Source organism: Salvelinus fontinalis, chromosome 13 (assembly GCF_029448725.1).
Source record: "Salvelinus fontinalis isolate EN_2023a chromosome 13, ASM2944872v1, whole genome shotgun sequence".
Classification (NCBI taxonomy): domain Eukaryota; kingdom Metazoa; phylum Chordata; class Actinopteri; order Salmoniformes; family Salmonidae; genus Salvelinus; species Salvelinus fontinalis.
Genome location: NC_074677.1, coordinates 40,304,473 through 40,326,249, shown reverse-complemented (window position 1 = coordinate 40,326,249; position 21,777 = coordinate 40,304,473). Strand labels below are relative to the sequence as shown.

Genomic DNA, 21,777 nt, shown 5'->3' with positions numbered 1-21,777 from the left:
ATTTACGTTTCCCCTGTCCAGACGCTGTCCGTGTTCTGTTTCATGTCTGTGTTTCATTAAATGTTCACTCCCTGTACCTGCTTCTCGTCTCCAGCGTCTGTCCTTACACTCCGGATTAAGATTCCAAGATGTCAGCAGGTATTTCTCTTCAAGGAATACCTAGGATAGGATAAAGCAATCCTTCTGCCCCCCCCCCCCCCCCCCCCCCCCCTTAAAAGATTTAGATGCACTATTGTAAAGTGGCTGTTCCACTGGATGTCATAAGGTGAATGCACCAATTTGTAAGTCGCTCTGGATAAGAGCGTCTGCTAAATGACTTAAATGTAAATGTAAAATGTAAATGAAAGAATGGGGTGTCAGCTATGACGTGTGACGACCCTCCCACTCTGTCTGCCAAATTTTTTCTCTTGTTTTCCTTAATAGGATGTCAGTGGGCGGAGCCGGGAGGGTCGTCAGCGAAATGGGACACACTTGGACTCGGGTGTGTCCTGGGATAAATACACCTCTTCCCCGTTCATTGAGGAGACTCTCTCCATGCAGACACACTGATAGTTTGGTTGTGGCCGTTTTGTTTGCTTGCTTTGGCACCTTTCAACACCCCTCGTTATCACATTTAAGCACGCAACCACTCACTTACACTACTGATTACACACACCATTATTAATTGTATTTACATTACCTCAGTTAACAAATATATTTTTGTTATTCCTAATCTCCACGTTGTCTCCCTTTTTGTTACGGACTTTGAGCCGGTTCGTGACAAGTGGGGGCTTGTCCGGGATCATAAGGTTGGTTCCTAGACATTTTGGCGTATAGCACTTTGTTGCATTATGAAGGACTAATACTAGTGTCATTGGGCTTACTAGTATGTGTGTTGTGTTTGGGAGAAAACGTGGAGTTAATGTTTGAGAACTGTAGGTGCTTTGTTTGCATCTTTTGATTACAGCTTTTAAATTATAATGTTTGGTAGGCCCAGTGTTGGTTGCCTTTGTTTGTTTGGTAAACTTTCCACTGCGGTGGATAGTTGGTTGTGTGCTGCGTTGGAGAGAGTATATTGGTTAGTTTCCAGGCCCCTGCCGAGGCTGGAGACTCTTGCTCTACTCGCTGTTGGGACATCGGTCTGAGGTGAGTACAATCGGCTGTGTACCTCAGTGGGAGATTTGGGTAGGCCAGTGAAACTTGCTACCCAGAGCTATAGCCTTTTCCCCCTGTTAGGTTTAGCGACGTGTTTCACTTTGGAATACATGGTTATCTTGTTTGTTATTTTTGTGTGGTGTCCGTGGACTGAGCAGTTGTCTCAGGGGCACATCCGTGGCTTGGGGGGAATCTGCCAGCTTGCTGGGTGTTTTTTTTGTAATTACCCACCGCAAATCCGCACGAAGACTAGGGTTGAGTTATTGTAGGTTTTGGGGAAGCTCCATATATCTCATCTCTTCTGTGGTGCCCGGTGTGATTGTCATTTATCTTGTGGTCTGGTGTGCTCAGCAGAGGGGAAGAGCAAGATTGAATTGTTTTGTATTTACTTGTGACTATGGCGTCTTACGTAGACGAGTTCATTCACTTTCCTTCAGAGGAACTGTTAGAATTATGTACTGAAGAATGGCTGTTGAAGATTGCTGAAGACTACAAGGTTGAAATTAGTGATAAATGTCAAATTCTGTTAGGTTGATATTGAAGGCCAATCTGACGGAGAGTGGTACTCTTGAAGTTACCACTGGAGCAGCCTCAGCCAAGGACTCACCGTCTCCCCGTTTCGTTACAATGGCCGCTCCATCTGTTAGCCCTACTAGTCTTCTTTTTGAACAGCAGAAAGAGTCTTCTTTTTGAACAGCAGAAAGAACTGCTTCTGTTACAGCTAGAGCACGACCGTGAGAAGCTAGAGCACGACTGTGAGAAGCTAGAGCACGACTGTGAGAAGCTAGAGCACGACTGTGAGAAGCTAGAGCACGACTGTGAGAAGCTAGAGCACGACTGTGAGAAGCTAGAGCACGACTGTGAGAAGCTAGAGCACGACCGTGAGAAGCTAGAGCACGACTGTGAGAAGCTAGAGCACGACTGTGAGAAGCTAGAGCACGACCGTGAGAAGCTAGAGCACGACCGTGAGAAGCTAGAGCACGACCGTGAGAAGCTAGAGCACGACCGTGAGAAGCTAGAGCACGACCGTGAGAAGCTAGAGCACGACCGTGAGAAGCTAGAGCACGACCGTGAGAAGCTAGAGCACGACCGTGAGAAGCTAGAGCACGACCGTGAGAAGCTAGAGCACGACCGTGTAAAGTATGAAAAATAATTGCCATTTAAACAGGATTTGGAGTGTGCTAAAACCGGTTGGTTAGGGAAGAAAAGCTCTTAGGGGGGAGTTTGCTCTGGGAAGGTGATCCAGATTTACCTAGGGGGTCGCTCCTCTTTTGGTCATGCCCCGGACACATTTGGTATCGTTGGGAACTTACGATTGTTGCCAAAATGTAATGAGAAGGACCCTGAGACATTCTTTTCATTGTTTGAGCGTATTGCTGACACTAGGAGTTGGCCTGACTCTGACCGCACTTTAGTGTTGCAGTGTGTGTTGACTGGTAAAGCGCAGGAAGCATATTCAGATCTTCGTGTAGCCGACAGTGTCAGTTATGATAAGGTTAAAATGGCTGTGAACAGATTTACGAATTGGTTCCTGAGGCTTACCGCCAACGATTTACAACTTTAAAAAGGGATGATAAACAAACTCATGTTGAGTTTGCGCGAGAGTTATCTTCACAGTTTAATCGATGGTGTTCCACCTCTGCAGTTATGACTTTCCAAGGGCTGTGTGATCTGATTATGCTAGAGCAATTTAAGGACACAATCCCTGCTCGTATAGCCACGTACATTAACGAACAAAAAGTAAAGACTGTCACTGAAGCTGCGGTTTTGGCGGACGAGTATGTTTTGACTCACAAAAGTGTCTTTGCAGAGCCCCGTATTCGGAGTGAGTGGGGGCGTTCAGAGAGATTTGGGCTTTGCTCACCGAGATACTGGTTCACGGGCAGAGTGTCATTCAACTAGGGTTGAGCCTGGCTCCTGTGGTAAAGCTGACTTTGGTCAAGAGTGTCACTACTGTCAAGGTTCAGGTCATTGGAGAAACGACTGTCCGGTTCTCAGGGCTAAGGGTAAATGCAGCGCTTATGTTAAATCTAAGCCTATGGTGTACGCAGCACCTGTCTCACATCAGTTCACTCCTGACACACTGTCTCATGCCCAGGGGCATGTGAAAGTCCATTTTGACCCAGACTATTTACCTTTCATTACGGAGGGTTTTGTATCTATGTTAGGAAGTAACGACCTAGTGCCAGTGAAGATCCTGAGAGACACAGGTGCCTCTGAGTCGTTTGTGTTGGAGTCAGTCTGTGTTACCCTTCTCTGCTGAGACCGATTCGGGGAATAGTGTTCTAATTAGGGGAATAGGTTTGAACACTCTGTCAGTTCCATTGCATAAACTGATGCTGGATTGTGGACTGGTGAAAGGTGAGGTTGTTGTGGGGGTGCGTCCTTCGTTGCCTATTGAGGCTATCGACGTTATCCTTGGGAATCCCTAGTGGTTTCAACTAAGCCGTAATTTGTAGGGATTCCTGATGAGAGTGCGCAGAGTTTCCCAGATGTGTTTTCTGTGTGTGCAGTGACGCGTTCTATGTGCCGTGGCGAACTGGTCACTGCGCCGGCTAACGAGAATGGCACAAAGAAATCTGTCACTACTTTCCCTGTTATCCCGTTATCTGTACCCCGCTCCAATCTAATCAAGGAGCAACGGGCTGCCACATATTGGAAGAGTTGCGTGCCCGTGGAACAGTTGGGAAATGTCGCCCATGGCTATTTTCTCCGGGAGGATGTCCTGATGAGGAAGTGGGTGTCTCATGTTAGTTGTTTTGTGGGGGAGGCTATTAGTCAAGTTGTTGTACCAGTTAAGCTTTGTGAGTTGGTGTTGACAACTTCCCACGATGACGTTGCTGGACATATGGGTGTGTGGAAAACCTACAATTGCATATTAATTTCTTTTGGCCTAGGTTAAAGAGGGATGTTTCTGAGTTCATCAACACACCTGCCAATTAACTGGTAAACCTAATATCGCTATTAAGCCGGTACTACTGTTTTCTATTCCTGTACTCAGCCAACCTTTTGAGTATCTGATTATTGACTGTGTTGGTCCTCTGCTTTGTTCTAAAAAGGGTAGTAGTTACCTGTTCACTGTGCTGTGTCAGACCACTAGGTTTCCTGCTGCCTATCTTCTCCGGTCTATCACCACTAAGTCTGTGCTAAAAGCTTTGACTCAGTTTATCTCACTGTTTGGAATCCTAAGGTCATCCAGAGTGATCAAGGATCTAATTTCACCTCTAATCTGTTTGGTCAGGTTTTCCAAGAGCTCCATATTAAACACAATTTGTCTAGGAGCGCTGGAACATTTCCATCAAACACTTAAGTCTTTGTTGAGAGCTTATTGTACTGAGATGGATAAGGATTGGGAGGAGGGGTTGCCTTGGTTACTGTTAGCCGCTAGGGCGGTTTCACAGGAGAGCACGGGTTTCAGTCCAAATGACCTTGTGTTTGGACATAGGGTGCGTGGACTTCTATCTGTTCTCCAAGATGACTGGAAGTCTCCCGAGCCCCCTCAGTCCCTGTTATCTTATGTGTGTGATTTCCGGCAACACCTGTACGCCGCTGGTGAAATGGCTAAAGAGAAGCTATCATCTTCACAGGAGAGGATGAAGGGCATATTTGATCGGCGAACTGAGCCTCGTCACTTTAGTCCAGGTGACCAGGTTCTTGCTCTGCTGCCAATTGTTGGTTCTCCTTTTCAAGCCAAGTTTCAAGGTCCATATACGGTTGTGCGCCAGTGCACTGAGCAAAACGATCTAGTTGCCACTCCAGAACGACGAAAAGCACACCGGCTGTGCCATGTAAATCTGTTAAAACCCTATGATGCACGTTCCTCTGAGGCTGAACAGGGGGAGTCTACAGAGGACGGTAAACCTGTTCTTTTGGCCGTTACCGTTATTTCGCTGGGTTCTTGTCATGCTAGGTCCGTGCATGGGGAGGAAGATGTTCCTGGTTCCGACGATTGCATACTGCAGAGTAGAAAAATTCAGAGACACTGGATGTTTTAGACAGCCTTCTCGCTCATCTAAGGACACACCCTGCATACCACTGCGGGCTTGCTTCTGAAGCTAAGCAGGGTTGGTCCTGGTCAGTCCCTGGATGGGAGACCAGATGCTGCTGGAAGTGGTGTTGGAGGGCCAGTAGGAGGCACTCTTTCCTCTGGTCTAAAAAATATCCCAATGCCCCAGGGCAGTGATTGGGGACACTGCCCTGTGTAGGGTGCCGTCTTTCGGATGGGACGTTAAACGGGTGTCCTGACTCTCTGAGGTCATTAAAGATCCCATGGCACTTATCGTAAGAGTAGGGGTGTTAACCCCGGTGTCCTGGCTAAATTCCCAATCTGGCCCTCAAACCATCATGGTCACCTAATAATCCCCAGTTTACAATTGGCTCATTCATCCCCCTCCTCTCCCCTGTAACTATTCCCCAGGTCGTTGCTGCAAATGAGAACGTGTTCTCAGTCAACTTACCTGGTAAAATAACGGTAAAAATTTTTTTTTTTTTTTAAATCTACCTGTTGATGGGCGGGAAGAGATGGTCGGTCTGATTCTGAGATTTCCAGGTTTGATACACCTACATGGACAAACTTAATAGAACACGATATTGACGTTGGAGATGCTGACCCCATTCGTCAGCGGTTCTATAGAGTGTCTTCAGAGAAACTGCGTTGTCTGGATGCTGAGGTCAGGTACATGCTGGAGAGTGAAATAGCAGAGCCTTCTTTCTCCAGATGGGCTCCTCCCTGTATCTTGGTCAGTAAACCGGATGGGACAAACAGATGTTGTACGGACTACCGTAAGGTAAACAGTGTCACAAAGCCAGATTCATTTCCTCTTCCTCGGATGGAGGACTGCATTGATCAAGTCGGAGCAGCAAAGTTTGTGAGCAACTTTGACCTGTTAAAGGACTATTGGCAGGTGCCACTGACGAGTAGGGCACGTTAAATCTCTGCCTTTATTACACCCTCTGGTCTGTCTTAATATTTAGGATAGAACATTTTTGAAAAATGTATATATGCCTTCATTTCTCAAAGATAGACATGTAGCTTTCGTTTGACATGAGTTTTGAACTTCACATGTTAGTGCTCATGGGGTCCTTTTACTTGGAAATGCCCCATTACAGATCCATGCCAACTGTAAACGAGGGCTATTTTGTGCACTGTGTCAACATCAAAATAGTTACATAAATACTATTCGCTTACCGTAGGAATTGCACGGCACAGTTCATCTGTTATTGGAAATCATTTTACAGTGGAGACTACATGATAGATTTTCCCATTTCCCCAAGCTTTGTTCTTTTAGTGGCTGTCCCCAAGTGTGCTTCATCACACGATGCTGACAACACAATTACTAGTCAGCCTAAAACACTAAAAAAGTAATTTGGGCGGTCGTTGCTTATGGGCTGTCAGCAGAAGGCTTTGCTGCAGCCGACGGGGGAACAGAAGAATGTTTGATCGGTTCATGATTGGAGCTATTGGAACTCTCATAGTCCCTCGTAGTCTTCCATAGATCCCAGAAGGACTGGACGTCCACTCTGTACAGTTGGCCGTCTGAGCGGTACGATGTTGCTATCTAGGAGAGGATTCATGCCACTATCTTGGTGAATGGGGTCAGTGGCATGGAAGACGACGATTCGCTATGTTTTATGCTTTCACATTGAGGTCTTGTGATATGAGGATTACCCATCAGCCCTGGTAATACCAAGTAGCTTGACTTAAACTACAAACCCACCGTAGAAGTAAAAACCCTGGGGTACCGGTAAGAACCCAGCATTAGGAGCTGACTCCCACCTTTGCAACACGGATTAGGACTAGGCGACGTCATATAGACTCCGAGACTTTGTTCTGATCTGAAGGAGGGAGTAACGCTCTACTCTAGTCTGGTATGACCAGTGACCTCATCAGCCATTGTGATATACAGTAGTTGTTTGTGACAAGTATACTTTACCGTTCCATTTTAAAAGCAGAAAATATCCATTTCTTTCAAACTGTCATGCATTACTATGTCCCACGGATGCTAGGTCTTAGAATCCCTCCCCTGTATTACTCACTGGTTATAATATCAATAATGGGAGAAGGGAGGCTGCAGTAGGAGAACTCTGTGCCAAATTGTCTCCTCTGGAGGCTTCGTCCTCCGGGTCGGGATGAGTTCTAATTCTTCACACAGCTCCATCACGCCCCAGAGATGGTGCACTGACCCGTCAATCAGACTGTGAAATGTATTGAATAGTAGTGTCATCCAAGCCCAGGAGGCCCGCCCGCCCGCCCGCCTGCCTATAGAAGCATCCACGAAGAAGGAAGAGTTCTGCCTCCATCTCTCTCTAACACTGCTGTCTCTTATTGATTTGTCCCTCCCTGTAGCAGGGTTTAGCCGATCTGTTCCTGGGTATAATCTTCTCATGCTATTTATCCCAGGGATGCGTGGTGGTGTTTTTCATTGCCAGACACAGGGGTGACCAGGGTTAAAAAGCCAGATGAATGGGGATGAGATGTACAAGGCATGAAACCATGTCAAATTTCATTTGGGTCACGCACACACAAATGACAGCCCAGAATTAAATCAAGAAAAATAGGCATAAGTGCTTTTTGCATGCTTGATTTAGCCTCTCTATTTTCATTCTGTGCCCCCGGGTTGAGGGTGACACAGCCACTGTGGCATTCTGCTGTGCGAGAGACACCCGTGCCCAGGTGACCTCGGCCGTGTCCCAAATTACACCCTATTTCCTATGCGGCCTGGTCAAAAGTAGTGCACCGCATAGGGAATAGGGTACCATTTGGGACACAGCCCCCTCGTGTCACTACTGACCCACTTCTTGCTTTCTCTCTCTCTTCTTATTTATTTTTACCACCACTCTATTCGGCTCGCTCTCCCTTCGAGCTCATCACATTGAGTTAATGTGCAGAATTTGTCATTTTCGTGAGTGCGTTACATAATCATTTGCCCTTTCCCGAACTCGAAGCTGTTCCATCACATATTCAGTGTTATGGGAAAAACAAAGGAGTCGCGCCTCAGACACGGTAGCTTTGCTAGCCAGCTGTGATGCAGAGGGACTGCTCTGAATTCCGATCTGGAATTTGGCAGAATTGGCTTGTTGCCAGATGATCTCACGAGGATCTGTTTTGCTTTCCTCTGCCAGTCTCGTGTGGCAGGGGCTGTGGAGAGTAAGGTCAGCCGTGTGGCTTTAGACTGGGTGAGGCTAACGCTAGATGCCTATGGGATGCAGCCCCCTGGGTACGATGGACCTCAGAGCTGTGTTTATGCTCCAGCCAGTTACCATTATGAACATAATGAAATATTGATCTGAAACTATTATCGTCCTCATCGCTTAATTCATATGACACCAAATGCACTGTAATATTGGTCACGGGTGCTTATTCATTAAGCGTACTTACTTTCGCCTCTCATCGTTGTGATCCTTGCCTGTTCTGTGTTCTTCAGACAACATCTGGAATGACCCGAGTCTTGATCTGGACACTGACCTGCCGTCAGGGTGGCGCACCATCCGGGACAGCACTGGCACCTACTACTGGCACGTGCCTACAGGCACCACACAATGGCAGCACCCATCTTACAGCAATGAGGAGGACCAGAGCGCCGGCAACAGCGTCGCTGCCACGGACCTCAAGGTTAGGGTTTCAATTTCAAAACACCGTTCAGTCCTGCTCTTTGACTTTGGCTGCTTTAGACTGAATGTGGTTTCATCAGAGAGGAAAGGATCCCACCTCTAATAATGTCTCATGTCCTGTTTTCCAGAGCTTGGAGGCTGGTGGCAGACGTGGATCAAGGGCAAGGCTGACAGAGAGCCCAGTGGCCTCCGTAAATGACAGGTACTCCTTCAAAATCCTCTGCAGACCCACACCAACACTCATTGACCTTCACAAGCACTGTAGCCTTGTTACAAACTCGCTCAGGCCATCCATGGTAGAGTATTGAGTACTACACAATTAAGCTCTGTGCCAAAGTTATTCTACAAGGTTAATGGGTCGATGAGGTACATTTGTATCACCTGCAGATCCGGGATGCTTAGGGAGCTCTTTGAAATAAAAGACATTGATTGTGTAATCAACTGAGAGGGTTAGTGCATGGAATGTATTCTCTCTCTTTGAATCTGTTTGATGGCAAAAGGGCTCATGATGGCTTCACTAGCCCGGGAATGTGGCAGACCACATATCCCTATGCCTCCTGGAACACTACCCATTATTCCATTCTCTGTGTTCTGAGCAGAGGCCAGATCTGTCCCCTGCCTTATCGGTAATGGATAAGTTCTCTGAGGCGTCGTGTGCAGATGGGACAACCATTTAAGGTCCTAGTTCTGCACCAAACTACGTCATATCATCACAGTCCAGCCTTTGTACCATAATCTGAACACATACAGGCAATTACGGGGGGAAAAATCTGTCCAATAGAGTGCCTGAAGATAAGTCTTAACCATCTGTCACACAAACCAGTATTCTAAGGTTTCTTTAGCATAAAGGCGAGGTACAACCTGTTTAGTCATATGAACTTGATGGATGTTCATAAGTTCTTTAACAGTACATATGGCTGCCTTGCTTTTACCACCTAAGGGTAAAAGCACTCAACAATTCAATTATCAGGAGTTATTCTGGCAGCCCCTTGAGGGGCACTGTGTCCTGTAACATGTAGAGGTAGTTGACTCCACCAATAAACACAGTCTCTGCTGCAGTGGTTATGTGTAGAATCAGGATGCATTTGACACCTGGGAGTGTCAACATTCTGTATGGGCAGAGATTGTGGAGAATAGTGAAACTCAGCTCACTGAGCATAGCGTCAAGAAATCCATAGGTCTTATAATGGACATAATCATATCCTACTCTGCTTCACCAAAGAGTGCAATGGAAAGGGAGGGAGAGTCTTGACTCAGTGGGCTCCTGGTTGCAGGAATAGCAGCCCTTGTGATTGTCTCCAGTCAGCTGTATCAGAGGGCTAATGAGAACTCCACCTCTGAGACAGTCCGCATGAGGTGATCAAACCAGCTCTCTGTTTGTTTTTATCATCCACTGCTCACTCAACAGCTGTTTCCATCAGTGGCAGGCAAGGGCTTTACTTTCAAAGTCAAACACAAACAGATCAACAAAGGACTAGATGGTGACATGTAACACAATATTCCACACAGCATCATCCAGGGCAGCAGTGAGGGATGCAGAAAAGGCTACCGTGTCATCTGGGCTGCCGTGGTGGTAATCCTTCATGTCATTTGACTGTTCTGCTAATCTCCCACAGGATCTCCTGGCAGGACGATTATTTCTGCACCAACATGGATCCTGACTCCAAGGTAGAGTGGGCTACGATGTCCAAATCCCTCCCCTTTTGCAGAACAGCATGTTCTGACCAATAACATCCATAAAACCAGATTTGTCCATTTCTGTCAGCTTATTGTAAAACGTTTTCTTTCATACATTCTCGACGAATCAGAACTCTAACAGTGTTTGCCAGCATGTATTCGTTGAGGGTTAAAAGAGGACACCTTTTTTTATGCAAGCCCTGGTCGATAGTTGTTTTTTGGCCCAGGCTAGGCAGCTCTTAGAGGAGTTCATAGACCATGTCCACTAAAAGGATTTGAGCGTTATCTTTGAACGTCTCTAAATGCATTTCGTGGATGCATCATGTCGATATACTGAAGATGCTGAAGACACTTAACCTTTTATGCTGTACATGATCGGAAAAAACACTGCGTATCCATGCACATCTCTCTCTCTCTTACACTCTCTGCTCATTCCCTTTTCTTTCTGCCTCCTCCTCACTTCTACCATCCACTCCTCTCCGCTGCCTCCTGGGCCCTGTTGGCGTGGTGTGGTTGTCTTGGTCAGTGTTTTGCGGTGCGCTCCCTGGGCTGGGTGGAGATCCCAGAGGAGGAGCTGACCCCGGGGAAGAGCAGTCTGGCTGTCAATAACTGCATCCAGCAGCTGTCCAGCAGCAAGGCAGAGGGCCGCGATGCACTAGGCGCCTGGGGAGAGGTAAGGGGGGGGGAGTAATGGTGGGTGGCGAAGTAGAATACAGTAACATTACTTGTTTATTAGGTTTTGTTTTAGTTTGGTCTATTTTGGCAAGCAGTACATGGCTCATTGTGCAATTGTTTATTGTGCGTTACTCCTTTAAATTAAACCATTAGTAGCTTTGAGAATCCGCAGTACCTCATACGACCTTGGGTTTGGTCCAGTACATGTGAGCTTGCAGTTTGCAGGCCAGATTACCCTTACTGTCACCATAAAGCAGTCCCACTGAAGCCCCCCCCCCCCCCACCCTGTCATCTCTGTCTCTCCCAGGGCCAGGACATGATGATGGTGCTGAAGAAGGACACCCTTAGCCTGATGGACCCAGTGGACCGCAGCCTTATCCACTGCCAACCTATCATCAACATCCGTGTGTGGGGCGTGGGATGCAACAACGGCAGGTGGGCCAACTTGGGGGATCGTATGGGCAAATGCCCCCAGTCCTCTCTCCCCCCCCCCCCTCTTTCTTATGGCCAGTGTTTATATAATGTACCTGTGATCTCGGGTTAACCCAGAACGAAAATATCACATTATTTGGTCAGCTGTGTGATTTATTTCCTGGTCCATAGGTGTTAGAAATGGGGAGTTCCGGTTTACGAAGTCTCCTCCCTCGCAAAAGTCAACTCTCAGCCGTAGCTCATTTCACCACACGCGTGAAGTTCCCTCGTCCTGATATGTACAAATGATCAGTGACGAAAACCCAAACAACGGAACCAGTGCTGCTCATTATCCTTACACGTTCCATCCTGTCTACGAGAGATGAATATATCTGTAGCTACATTTTGAAATACGGTATAATATGGTGAACTGGCCAACTAAGCACAATGCTCTTGGGTTGTTAGGTCAGGAAAGACTGTTCAAAGTGTTTGTTATTGTGTATACTTGATGACATGGAAATATTCCATTGAGTGAAGAAAGTAAAGGATTCATATGATATTGTTTTCATACGGGCCAGACAGCCTTTGGTAAGGTTAGTTCTTCTGGGTCACTGATGTTTATGGCCCATTGTAATACATTGGGAGTTCATCTTGAGTGGATTTGAGGGCAGCTATATTTTCGTCTACGCTCTTGTTGGAGAACATTCAGGCATTGACCTGATGGCAGTGTCAGTGGAACTACATCTAAGTAGAATGGAATAGCCCCGAGGAAGAAACGTGACAACGATAGAAAACGCTAAGGATTTGATAAAATCCAAGACTGAAACTACTGAAAATAAGTCAATTTTTGGGCTCAACATTTTTTACACACGGTACGCTATATTGTGTTATGATCATAGTTGTAAACCAATGCAACAGTTTTGTCTCATATTTGAAGTAGTTGTAATAATGAACTTTCTTTCTTTTTTTTTAACTGCCACTCATGAAAACAGAGACAGGTAATCACTCTCTTCTTGGTCAACTCATTTCCTGTTGACGTGCCATTTGTGACTTTGACAGCTTGCGCCATGGTCGCAAGTGAACGCTTGGTGCCTCGGTAGGTTTCTGTGTAGTTTCTGTAGTCGTGCTCTAGCGTCTCATCGGTAATGTAACGTGCTTCTGCCGACATGTAATGTACTGTATGTGAATGGCTGCCCTGTTTCTCATGCATGTTCAAAGGAACCCCTGTCCATTTCCTTCTCGACTTGTAGTGACCCTTGTTTCTTATGCAATGTGCTGTTCTGTCCTTGTCTCACAACAAATGCCCACTCAGTACTATCCCAATCTGTTGTCTTGCCAAATTATTACTGGTGATGATTGATCTATAAAGTGAGATTCATAATGGTATTATCTACCTGAGGTAAATTCAGCTCAAACTGCATTTTAATCAATTAGAAGCCATAGTGATTGCATTCCTTTGAGAGCCAAGTGGAGGACGCATCAATGTGTAAATTCATCTTACAGGTTTTCTACTACAGTTGAATGGGCTTTTTTTTGTTGACGAATGGACCAGGAGAGATTGCTGGGTCGTGTCCAATTGATCAGCTCCCCTGAGCCTCTGCCAAGTAGCAGTCCTTTCTATTGTGCCAGCCTGAGTTAAACTGCACAGTCGCACCTTTCGCTGTGACAAAGACTCCCCATATACAGTGCCTTCAGAAAGTATTCCCCTTGCCTTATACCACATGTTGTTGTGTTACAGCCTGAATTCAAAATGTTATACATATATATTTGTTCTCACCCATCTACATGCAATACCCCATAATGACAAAGTGAAAACATGTTTTTATAGATTTACTGAAAATGAAATACAGAAATATCTAATTTACGTAAGTATTCACACCCCTTCTAACACACATGTTAGAATCACCTTTGGTGTGAGTCTTTCTGGGTAAGTCTCTAAGAGCTTTGCACACCTGGATTGTACAATATTTGCACATTACACATGACTAAATTCTTCAAACACTGTCAAGTTCATTGTTGAAGAGCCATTTTCAAATCTTGACATAGATTTTCAAGCCGATTTAAGTCAAAAATGTAACTATGCCACTCCGGAACATTCAATGTCGTCTTGGTAAGCCTTGTGTTTTAGGTTATTGTCCAGCTGAAAGGTGAATTTGTCTCCCAGTGTCTGTTTGAAAGCAGACTGAACCAGGTTTTCCTCTAGGATTTTGCCTGTGCTGAGCTCTCCCTAGTCCTTGCCGATGACAAGCATACCCATAACATGATGCAGCAACCACCATGCTTAAAAATATGAAGAGTGGTACTCAGTAATGTGTTTTGTTGGATTTGGCCCAAACATAACACTTTGCATTCAGGACATTAAGTTAATTAAGTTAAGTTAATTTTAAGATTTTGTAGTTTTACTTTAATGCCTTATTGCAAACAGGATGCATGTATTGGAATATTTTTAGTCTGTACAGGCTTCCTTATTTTCACTCTGTCATTTAGGTTAGTATTGTGGAGTAACTACAATTTTCTTGATCCATCCTCAGTGTTCTCCTATCACAGCCATTAGGCTATGTAATTGTTTAAAAGTCACCATTGGCCTCATGGTGAAATCCCTGAGCAGTTTCCTTCCTCTCCGGCAACTGAATTAGGAGGGACGAATGTATCTTTGTAGTATTACATCCTTGCTTCAGGTCCTGAGCTACAGGCAGTTACATTTGTGTATGTCATTTTAGGCGAAAATTGAAAAAAGAGTCCGATCCTTAAGAAGCTATACATTATTCTTGCACACAGAGTGAATCCATGCAACTTATTATGTGACTTGTTAAGCACATTTTTACTCCTGAACTTATTTAAGCGTGCAATAACAAAGGGCTTGAATACTTATTGACTCAAGACATGTCAGCTTTTAACTTTAAATGAATTTCTAAATATTTCTAAAATATAATTTCACTTTGACGTTATAGGGTGTTGTGTGTAGGCCAGTGACACAAAATCATAATTGAATACATTTTAAATTCAGGTGGTAACACAATGTTTTGGGGGGAAAGTAAAGGGGTGTGAGTACTTTCTGAAAGGCACTCTACTCCTCGCTTTTACTGTATTACACCCAAACGAAAGATGTGGATTATGCAGGGTCGGCTCCAAGCATAAGCGACATAAGCGGTCACTAAGGGCCCCCACTCTCAAATTACTGTTCAGAGTTAGAATAGTAGAATTCACAAGGTGCGATTTCGCAATGTGTTTGTGCATCAGTAGTTTTTCTCTTATGTCAATCACTGACAGTCACTCAATTAGCCATATCAGCTAACAATGTTTTTATTGGTATGTTAGTCTAGCCAGCTATCTAAACTTGTAGTAATCATGGCCGAATACCGATCGGGCGTGCAGGGCATGTGCCCAGGGGCCCTGACCTCTATGGGGCCCCTATTGATTGTGTTAGTTACTCTCACTCAGCTATTATTAACATGACATATAAGTCTTAGTAACATTTGTAGAATTGCAGGAAATTTGCTTTATAACTAAAAATGTCTCTCCACTCTGGAGGCTGATGATGGAAGAACGGATCATAATAATGGCCAGAACGGAGCAAATGGAATGGCATCAAACACCTGGAAACCATGTATTTGATACCAATACCACTCATTTGGCCCTAGTCATTACCACGAGCCCGTTCTCCCCAATTAAGGTGCTACCAACCTTCTGTGCTCTCCACCCCATGGTAAAATGGGTATAATTGCAAGAAATTAGCTGGAAAACTACAAATGTTTTCTCTGCCGCATGGCAAAATGAGTAGAATGGCATGAAAGCTTGCTTTAAACCTGCAACATTTTCTCTACTCCCCATGGCGAACTGTGTAGAATTGCACGAAATGTACTTTAAAATGGCAAATGTTCTCTCCGCTGTCAAGAGGGGGGCCTCTAAAAGGTTTTGCCCACTAGGTGGGGAGGCCCCGCAACCAAATCTTGCTTAAGGCCCCCAAAAGGCTAGGGCCGGCTACATCGGTCATAAAATAGCTGTCATTCCACCCTGGTCAGAATACAGAGTATTGTATACACACACACGGCCTCAGATGAAGGCAGGCAGATTCACTCTTTCTTTGTGACGTGGTGGCGAGATGCTGTGTAGACAAGATCAGAGGACATAGTGGCCTGCACTGACTGCCAATCTGTTTGAGTGGTTCCCTGAGATTTAATAGAGAGGAAGGATCCCACCCTACCGTTTGTGGGCCCACCTTCGATGCCAAAAGGGAAGCGCATCTGTTATTCCCGCTTTTCCCTCAATAATTAAAACTCTGCAGGTATCTTAGTTCTTTTCCCAGGCATCGGCATGTTCTGGTGCACCAGAGTTGTGGACTATAAAACAGCACTGTTGCTCGAGGTCATTTCAAGATCTTTTCAAAACTCACAAAGGATGTTATAGAGAGAATTACACACGTAAAGCCACATAAAGCCATCAAACTGCGACCACTGAGCTTTTTCCCCAATTAGCAACTGCACATAGCACACAGAACAGTTCTTTATGAACTAACTACTTGTCAGTTGAGTATCTTTGCTCTGGTATGTGATTATAGCGTAGAAGAGATCGTGAATCTCTTGCATCCTTTTCTGATATTAGAAATTGGTGACAGGGCGACGTATTCCATGTCCCTGTTCCTCAAAGTCCTGAGAACAATGTCTGTCCATATGCATCACTGGTATTTATAGACCTGACATCTGACACGGCCTACTCCTATCAGCTGCTGAGCGACACAGCCTGAGGTCACAATGTGTTGAGCCAGAATGGAACTGATAGCATCAATGTTGCGAGAGCCTGTGCTGTCTTCAGGGCTCAGTTGCTTAGTCGTTTGATGATTGTGCATTTTCACCAAACCAACTGTTACGTGATACTGGCTGGTGTACCATTGGTTTCAGTTCAGTGGACCAACGCGGTCATGCGGTACAGTAGTCGTGCAGAAGAAGCAATAGGTTGATGTGTCACGTGTACTCAATATGGCTTTGAATTCCATTCCATTCATACTAATGCTATTATCTTGTCATACACACAGTACCAGATCACCAGATAAATTGTGAAGTCGGTTGACTTCCCCACAAACCAGACATATAGAGGCCCGTTCTCTGTGCTAATCTTTGCCTTTGTGTTCTGTACCGTTTACAGAGACTTTGCCTTTGTGGCCAGTGACAAAGACACCTGTATGCTGAAGTGCCATGTGTTTCGCTGTAACGCCCCAGCAAAAACCATCGCCACGGCTTTGCATGAAATGTCCTCAAAGGTAACCCAAGGTTTCCAGCATAGGAAGTGGTTGAACATCCCTTTTAGCCCATCGTAGTAATTTAGGTTCATTCTAGAGTGAGCCAGTGTGAAGGATGTGTCTGTGTGTGTATCCAGATCATGGCAGAGAAGACGACTAGAAGCCCATCTATGGCCCGCTCCCTCACCATGGAGAACATCTCCCCTGAGGACCTGCCACGTCAAGGTGCTGTAGCCTGGCTGAGCTCAGAGCCCACAGAAACCCATCAGCTACAATGTGTAGTTTATACGGATGGTAAACTCCATAATATGGCAGAAATCACATGATACATTTTATTCGTATTTTTTGCTGCAGTGGACTTCCTGGATGCAATGAGGAAAAGGGTGCAGAAGTTTGAGGTGCAGTACATCGGAAACCTGCCTGTCTCCAGGGCGATGGGTAGGTGTACTGTATTCTAATCTCATCCTATTGATTTATTAAACTGGCAAAATACCATCAAACTTGTCATCTATTGAACTAGATTTTTTTAAACGAGCCAATGTTCCCTTTCCTATAACAACCTTGAGAGTCAACAGGGGAACAGGATCTGTAATATCACATCATCAGATATAGCGGATTAGACAGCAGCCAGGAGTCACAGGCATGTTTAAAATTGGTGCTTGATAACGAGACATCGTCTCTTTATCCTCAGCAAATACGCAGAGTCACGTCTCATGGCTAGCTAACTCTCAGGTTCACTGTGTTGTTGGCTGTCCCCAGGCGAGGCGTCGTATCGCAGTATGTAACACGGCACTTTCAGAAAATGAATTATTGATTACAGGCTCCAAAACGGTAGCATCCATCAAGGTGTTGTTAGCTGGATCAGCTGACTAACTGACATAAACGCCCAGTCACAGATGCTTTATGTCTGAGATATTATGGTCCACTGAGGTTTTTATTTAACCTTTCAACTTTCAGAGATTATTTCACAAGTAAGTTGAAGAAGAAAAGAAACGAAAAGCAGATTAACCTAACTCAGTGGAGATAGAAGGGATCCCCAGAGTTAGCCATCCCTGATCCCGGTTCTGGTAGCTCGTACGTCTGTAGGTTAACAATGAAGTACGGTACTGCGAAAGTTAGTGCAAGAGGGCTTTATATACAAAAAGAGTGCAATGCAATGATCTATGAGACTTCTAAGAGGGCCAGTCTACTTTCTGATACAGAAAGCAGTAATGTGCACTGAACCTGCTGCCTGTAATAAACTGCATTCAATGGCTTCAATACAGTGGCAGCTGCATGCATATAGACAATATCGCCATAGTCTATAACCGGTATGAATGTCGACTGAATTATTTGCTTTCTGCTATTTAACGAAAGGCATGGTCTATTCCTATAAAGGAAGCCCATTTTAAGTCTTAACTTCTTAAACGTCAAGATGCCCAGATATTTAAAAGGCGCCCCACGATCAATGTATATATGCATAAATCATCAGATACATTTTTAAGCGTTTTGGAAAACAACATATGCTTGGTTTTACCTGCGTTAAGTACCAATTTCAGTTGACTAAAGGCTTTCTGCAAGGCAATAAAGGCAGATTGTAGCTACCAAAGAGGTTTTCTTATTAATGATGACAAGCCATTAGTCGTCATTGGCGATTACACACCCGAGGGGATGATCGCATAGGTTCGCAATCACTGGAAGGTCGTTTGATCATACTGTGTGTTACAATGAAGAAGAGTTGACGCTAGGAGCATTTTCTCTCAAAACAGGTGATCTAACCGTAACCTTGGTTTTGCAGTACTTTTAGAAGTCACTGTGCTGTTACTGAAGCAGCTTTATTAAGGGGCTTTATGTGAGACCCTCTGGCAGGTATGGAGGTGCTGAACCGGGCCATAGAGAGCATCATGAACACCTCAGACAGTGACGAGTGGGAGCCCATCGTCATCCACATCTCTGATACTGTGCTTTCACTCTGGAAAGGAGAGGTGAGGAGTGCTCAGGAAACCTGTAAATGCAGTGGTCAGACCAACCAATGAAATGATTACATTTCTCTGTCCACCTGATTCTCTCTCTTACACTCTCTTCCTTTCTCCCTTTCTCTCCCTTTCTCTCTCTCCCTTTCTCTCTCTCTCTCTCTCTCTCTCTCTTTCTCTTTCTCTTTCTCTCTCTCTCTCTCTCTCTTTTTCTCTCTCTCTCTCTTTCTCTTTCTCTTTCTCTCTCTCTTTCTCTTTCTCTCTCTCTCTTTCTCTTTCTCTCTCTCTTTCTCTCTCTCTTTCTCTCTCTCTTTCTCTCTCTCTTTCTCTCTCTCTTTCTCTCTCTCTTTCTCTCTCTCTCTTTCTCTTTCTCTTTCAGGATGGAGATGATCCCTTCTGGGAATGTCAAGTGCGTTACCTGACCTTTCTGGGTGTGGGCCATGACACACACACCTTTGCAGTGATAGTGGATGGCGGGACGCAGCGGTTTGATTGTCATGTTTTCTGGTGTGAGCCAGACGCAGGGATCATCTCTGAGGCTGTGCAGGCTGCGTGCATGGTGAGTGACTCAGGGGTCACCCTGAGGGATGAAACACAGGGCTGGAGAACTAATGTACAAAATGGCTTCTGTAGACGCAGAGGTGAAGCTAGCATGAAAAATACTTGAATTTATACATGCTATCATGGCTGAATGATGAATATTTTAATGGAATTAGTAGGTAACGGTAGAGAATGTACTAGAGCCATGAGTCATGTATGGTATCTTTCTAAAATGAAAGAGAAGTTAAGGTCACTGCTTAACATGGCTCCATTGTGCCCCCTGCAGGTCCAGTACCAGAAGTGCTTGGTGGCCCAGACTCCACCACCCAGGTCCAAAATGTGGCAGGCGGGTTCCAAGGTGAAGAGGGCCAACTCCATGGACGGCTTCACTTTCCCAGCTCCCCTTCACCAAGGACTGTCCCCACCCATGACTGGCTCCTCCACAGCCAAAAAGGGCATGCTGGCGTTTTTTGAGACTTTCCGAAATAAACAGTCAGCAGTTTCCACACCATAGCAACCAGATAGGGAGGGAGCGAGTGAGGGAAGGGGACTTGGGTAAAGGGAGGTACGGCAAATCAGTTTTAGGGGAAGGGTAGAATGTATAACAGATGTATAACCAGCCATTAGAATGTGAAGATTGAAGGCCAGCTGAGTTTCTATTTGACCAGGCAGGGGATGACCATTATCCTAAACAAAACAAACGTGCTGCATATCTGCTTCTACTGTGTTTCTTTGGGTATACAACATATCTCAACTAGGCTGGTTTGTGGTACAGATTTAGAAAAGAACACTGAGGTGCTGTACTCTCACATTCCACACCTTTCTTGTCAAGGAAGAGTTTAGGTCATTAGGATCTTGTACTTTTATTGCAAAATGCCATCAAATACACAACAATGGCTCCCTGGTTCTAAGTGAAGCATACAGTAGCAAAAAATATGGTGCAGTAATTGACTACTCTTTAATATAGTTTTCTGATATTGAACATCAGCAAAATGTAACAGTGACCTCATTCTTGTACAATCAATGTAGCTAGGTAGGTTGTGTTAAATACCTATACTGTTCTTTCTAATAAATGTAAAGGGATCTTTAACTTCAGATATATTCATATAAGTGTGTCAATTTATAGCCTATAGTCCCTCTGACAGTTGACAACAAATAGATTTCAAATGTCAGATTAGGCATCATAAAGATGGGAGAGAAGATATCACACTATATATTCCTCCATTATTCAAATTAGACGTGGCAAAATCGAGAATCAGACCGATGAACATCCGAGACCCCAGTTTGTCAACAGCAAATGAAGTCCAATCAGATCTGGGCTTTGGTACAATTTTGATGCAGCATACTCAGAAAGAATCCCTTTATTAAGCAGGATTCAGGAGTGGCGCCAGTGCCACAGTGGTCTTCACATTAGAGTGAAAGAGAAGGTGTTTTAGTTCTGTTCTGAAAAAAGTTTGTGTTAGTACATGCAGCACAAAACGCATAAAAGTGTAAAAAAATAAAAAAAAAGATTTAGAAAGGTATGTAGACAGTCCCCTGAAGCTCTACAGAAGCACTGCATGCTTTCGCACACGCTTGGGAATGAAATGCTTTGCTCAGGTACTTTCCATGCTATTGGCAATGAAGAGAAAAAAAAGACTTGACTCTCACTAGTAAAACTGAAAACACTTAGAAATCAAGTCAATGACTAAACTCTAAATTCAACCAGTCCCCACCACTGAAAGCCCGTGTTATGTTGTTCCTATTGAAAGACACGCTAAACAGCATGTTCACTTGAGAAAACACCAAAACACACTGAATTGATATCACTTTTGTGATTCCCCCCAAAATACAGATTTATTTGCACTGCATTGAATTAAGTATGGGGGGGGGGGGGGGGTGAAAGGCACTTGGTTTATTGCATGCTGATTTTCAAAGTCACTTGCGACAGTAGGCCGGCCCACTGTATGCTGTCTGTATGCTGTGAAACACTTGGGCACATAAAAGGAATGGCACTTCAGAGAGGTCATGCTATATATTACCGATATGCAACAGCTCCTCTTCCCCCATTCTAAATATATATTATATGAGAAAATAACTCAGGTCTCCATATTAGTGGAAGGTTCATGTCAAAGTTGGAAGAATGAAAAGGTGGAGCTTTGGCGTAAAATAACATGGATGGAGAAGTGAAATCCGTTTTATCCAGGAGAACTTGGGAGAGGTAATGTCATAAAAATGCTAATGTAGCACCTTGAGATTTTTTTGGTTTTTGCTATTTATACTACTAGTAAATACATATGTCTCTATATATTTGCAATATTTTAGCACAAAAGAAAATAGGATGTCATGTAAATGCAAACTATTTTAAATTGTGATTATTTCGCGCAGTTATACCTCACTAGGTCCACACTGTGGTGGTCTATGCTGGAATAATAAATTGCTTGGAAATCCTGTTCTGTTTTTTTGTGTGTTACGTTTATCAAAGTTCAACTTCAACTCCTCTTACAAAGAAAGAGCCTTTTATTTCAACATGAAGTCTAGTCTCATTACCCAGAATCTGGG

General features: G+C 44.6%; 1 protein-coding gene across 2 annotated transcripts in view; it reads left to right on the top strand.

The window, feature by feature from the left end:
• The window catches only part of LOC129868662 (amyloid-beta A4 precursor protein-binding family B member 3-like), a 29,146-nt gene extending 7,480 nt beyond the window's left edge, over window positions 1–21,666 (top strand). Inside the window, exons 2-13 of one of the 2 annotated variants that reach the window (XM_055942837.1) lie at window positions 8,559–8,746; window positions 8,874–8,947; window positions 10,362–10,413; window positions 10,949–11,095; window positions 11,405–11,532; window positions 12,501–12,506; window positions 16,651–16,765; window positions 16,882–16,969; window positions 17,099–17,182; window positions 18,593–18,708; window positions 19,076–19,255; window positions 19,523–21,666. In XM_055942837.1, the coding sequence (XP_055798812.1) occupies window positions 8,559–8,746; window positions 8,874–8,947; window positions 10,362–10,413; window positions 10,949–11,095; window positions 11,405–11,532; window positions 12,501–12,506; window positions 16,651–16,765; window positions 16,882–16,969; window positions 17,099–17,182; window positions 18,593–18,708; window positions 19,076–19,255; window positions 19,523–19,750 (1,406 nt within the window). In that variant the 3' untranslated portion in view covers window positions 19,751–21,666. The remainder of the gene's footprint in view (window positions 1–8,558; window positions 8,747–8,873; window positions 8,948–10,361; window positions 10,414–10,948; window positions 11,096–11,404; window positions 11,533–12,500; window positions 12,507–16,650; window positions 16,766–16,881; window positions 16,970–17,098; window positions 17,183–18,592; window positions 18,709–19,075; window positions 19,256–19,522) is intronic. The other variant, XM_055942838.1, reaches the window with a different exon arrangement.
• The last annotated feature ends 111 nt before the right edge of the window (window positions 21,667–21,777 follow it).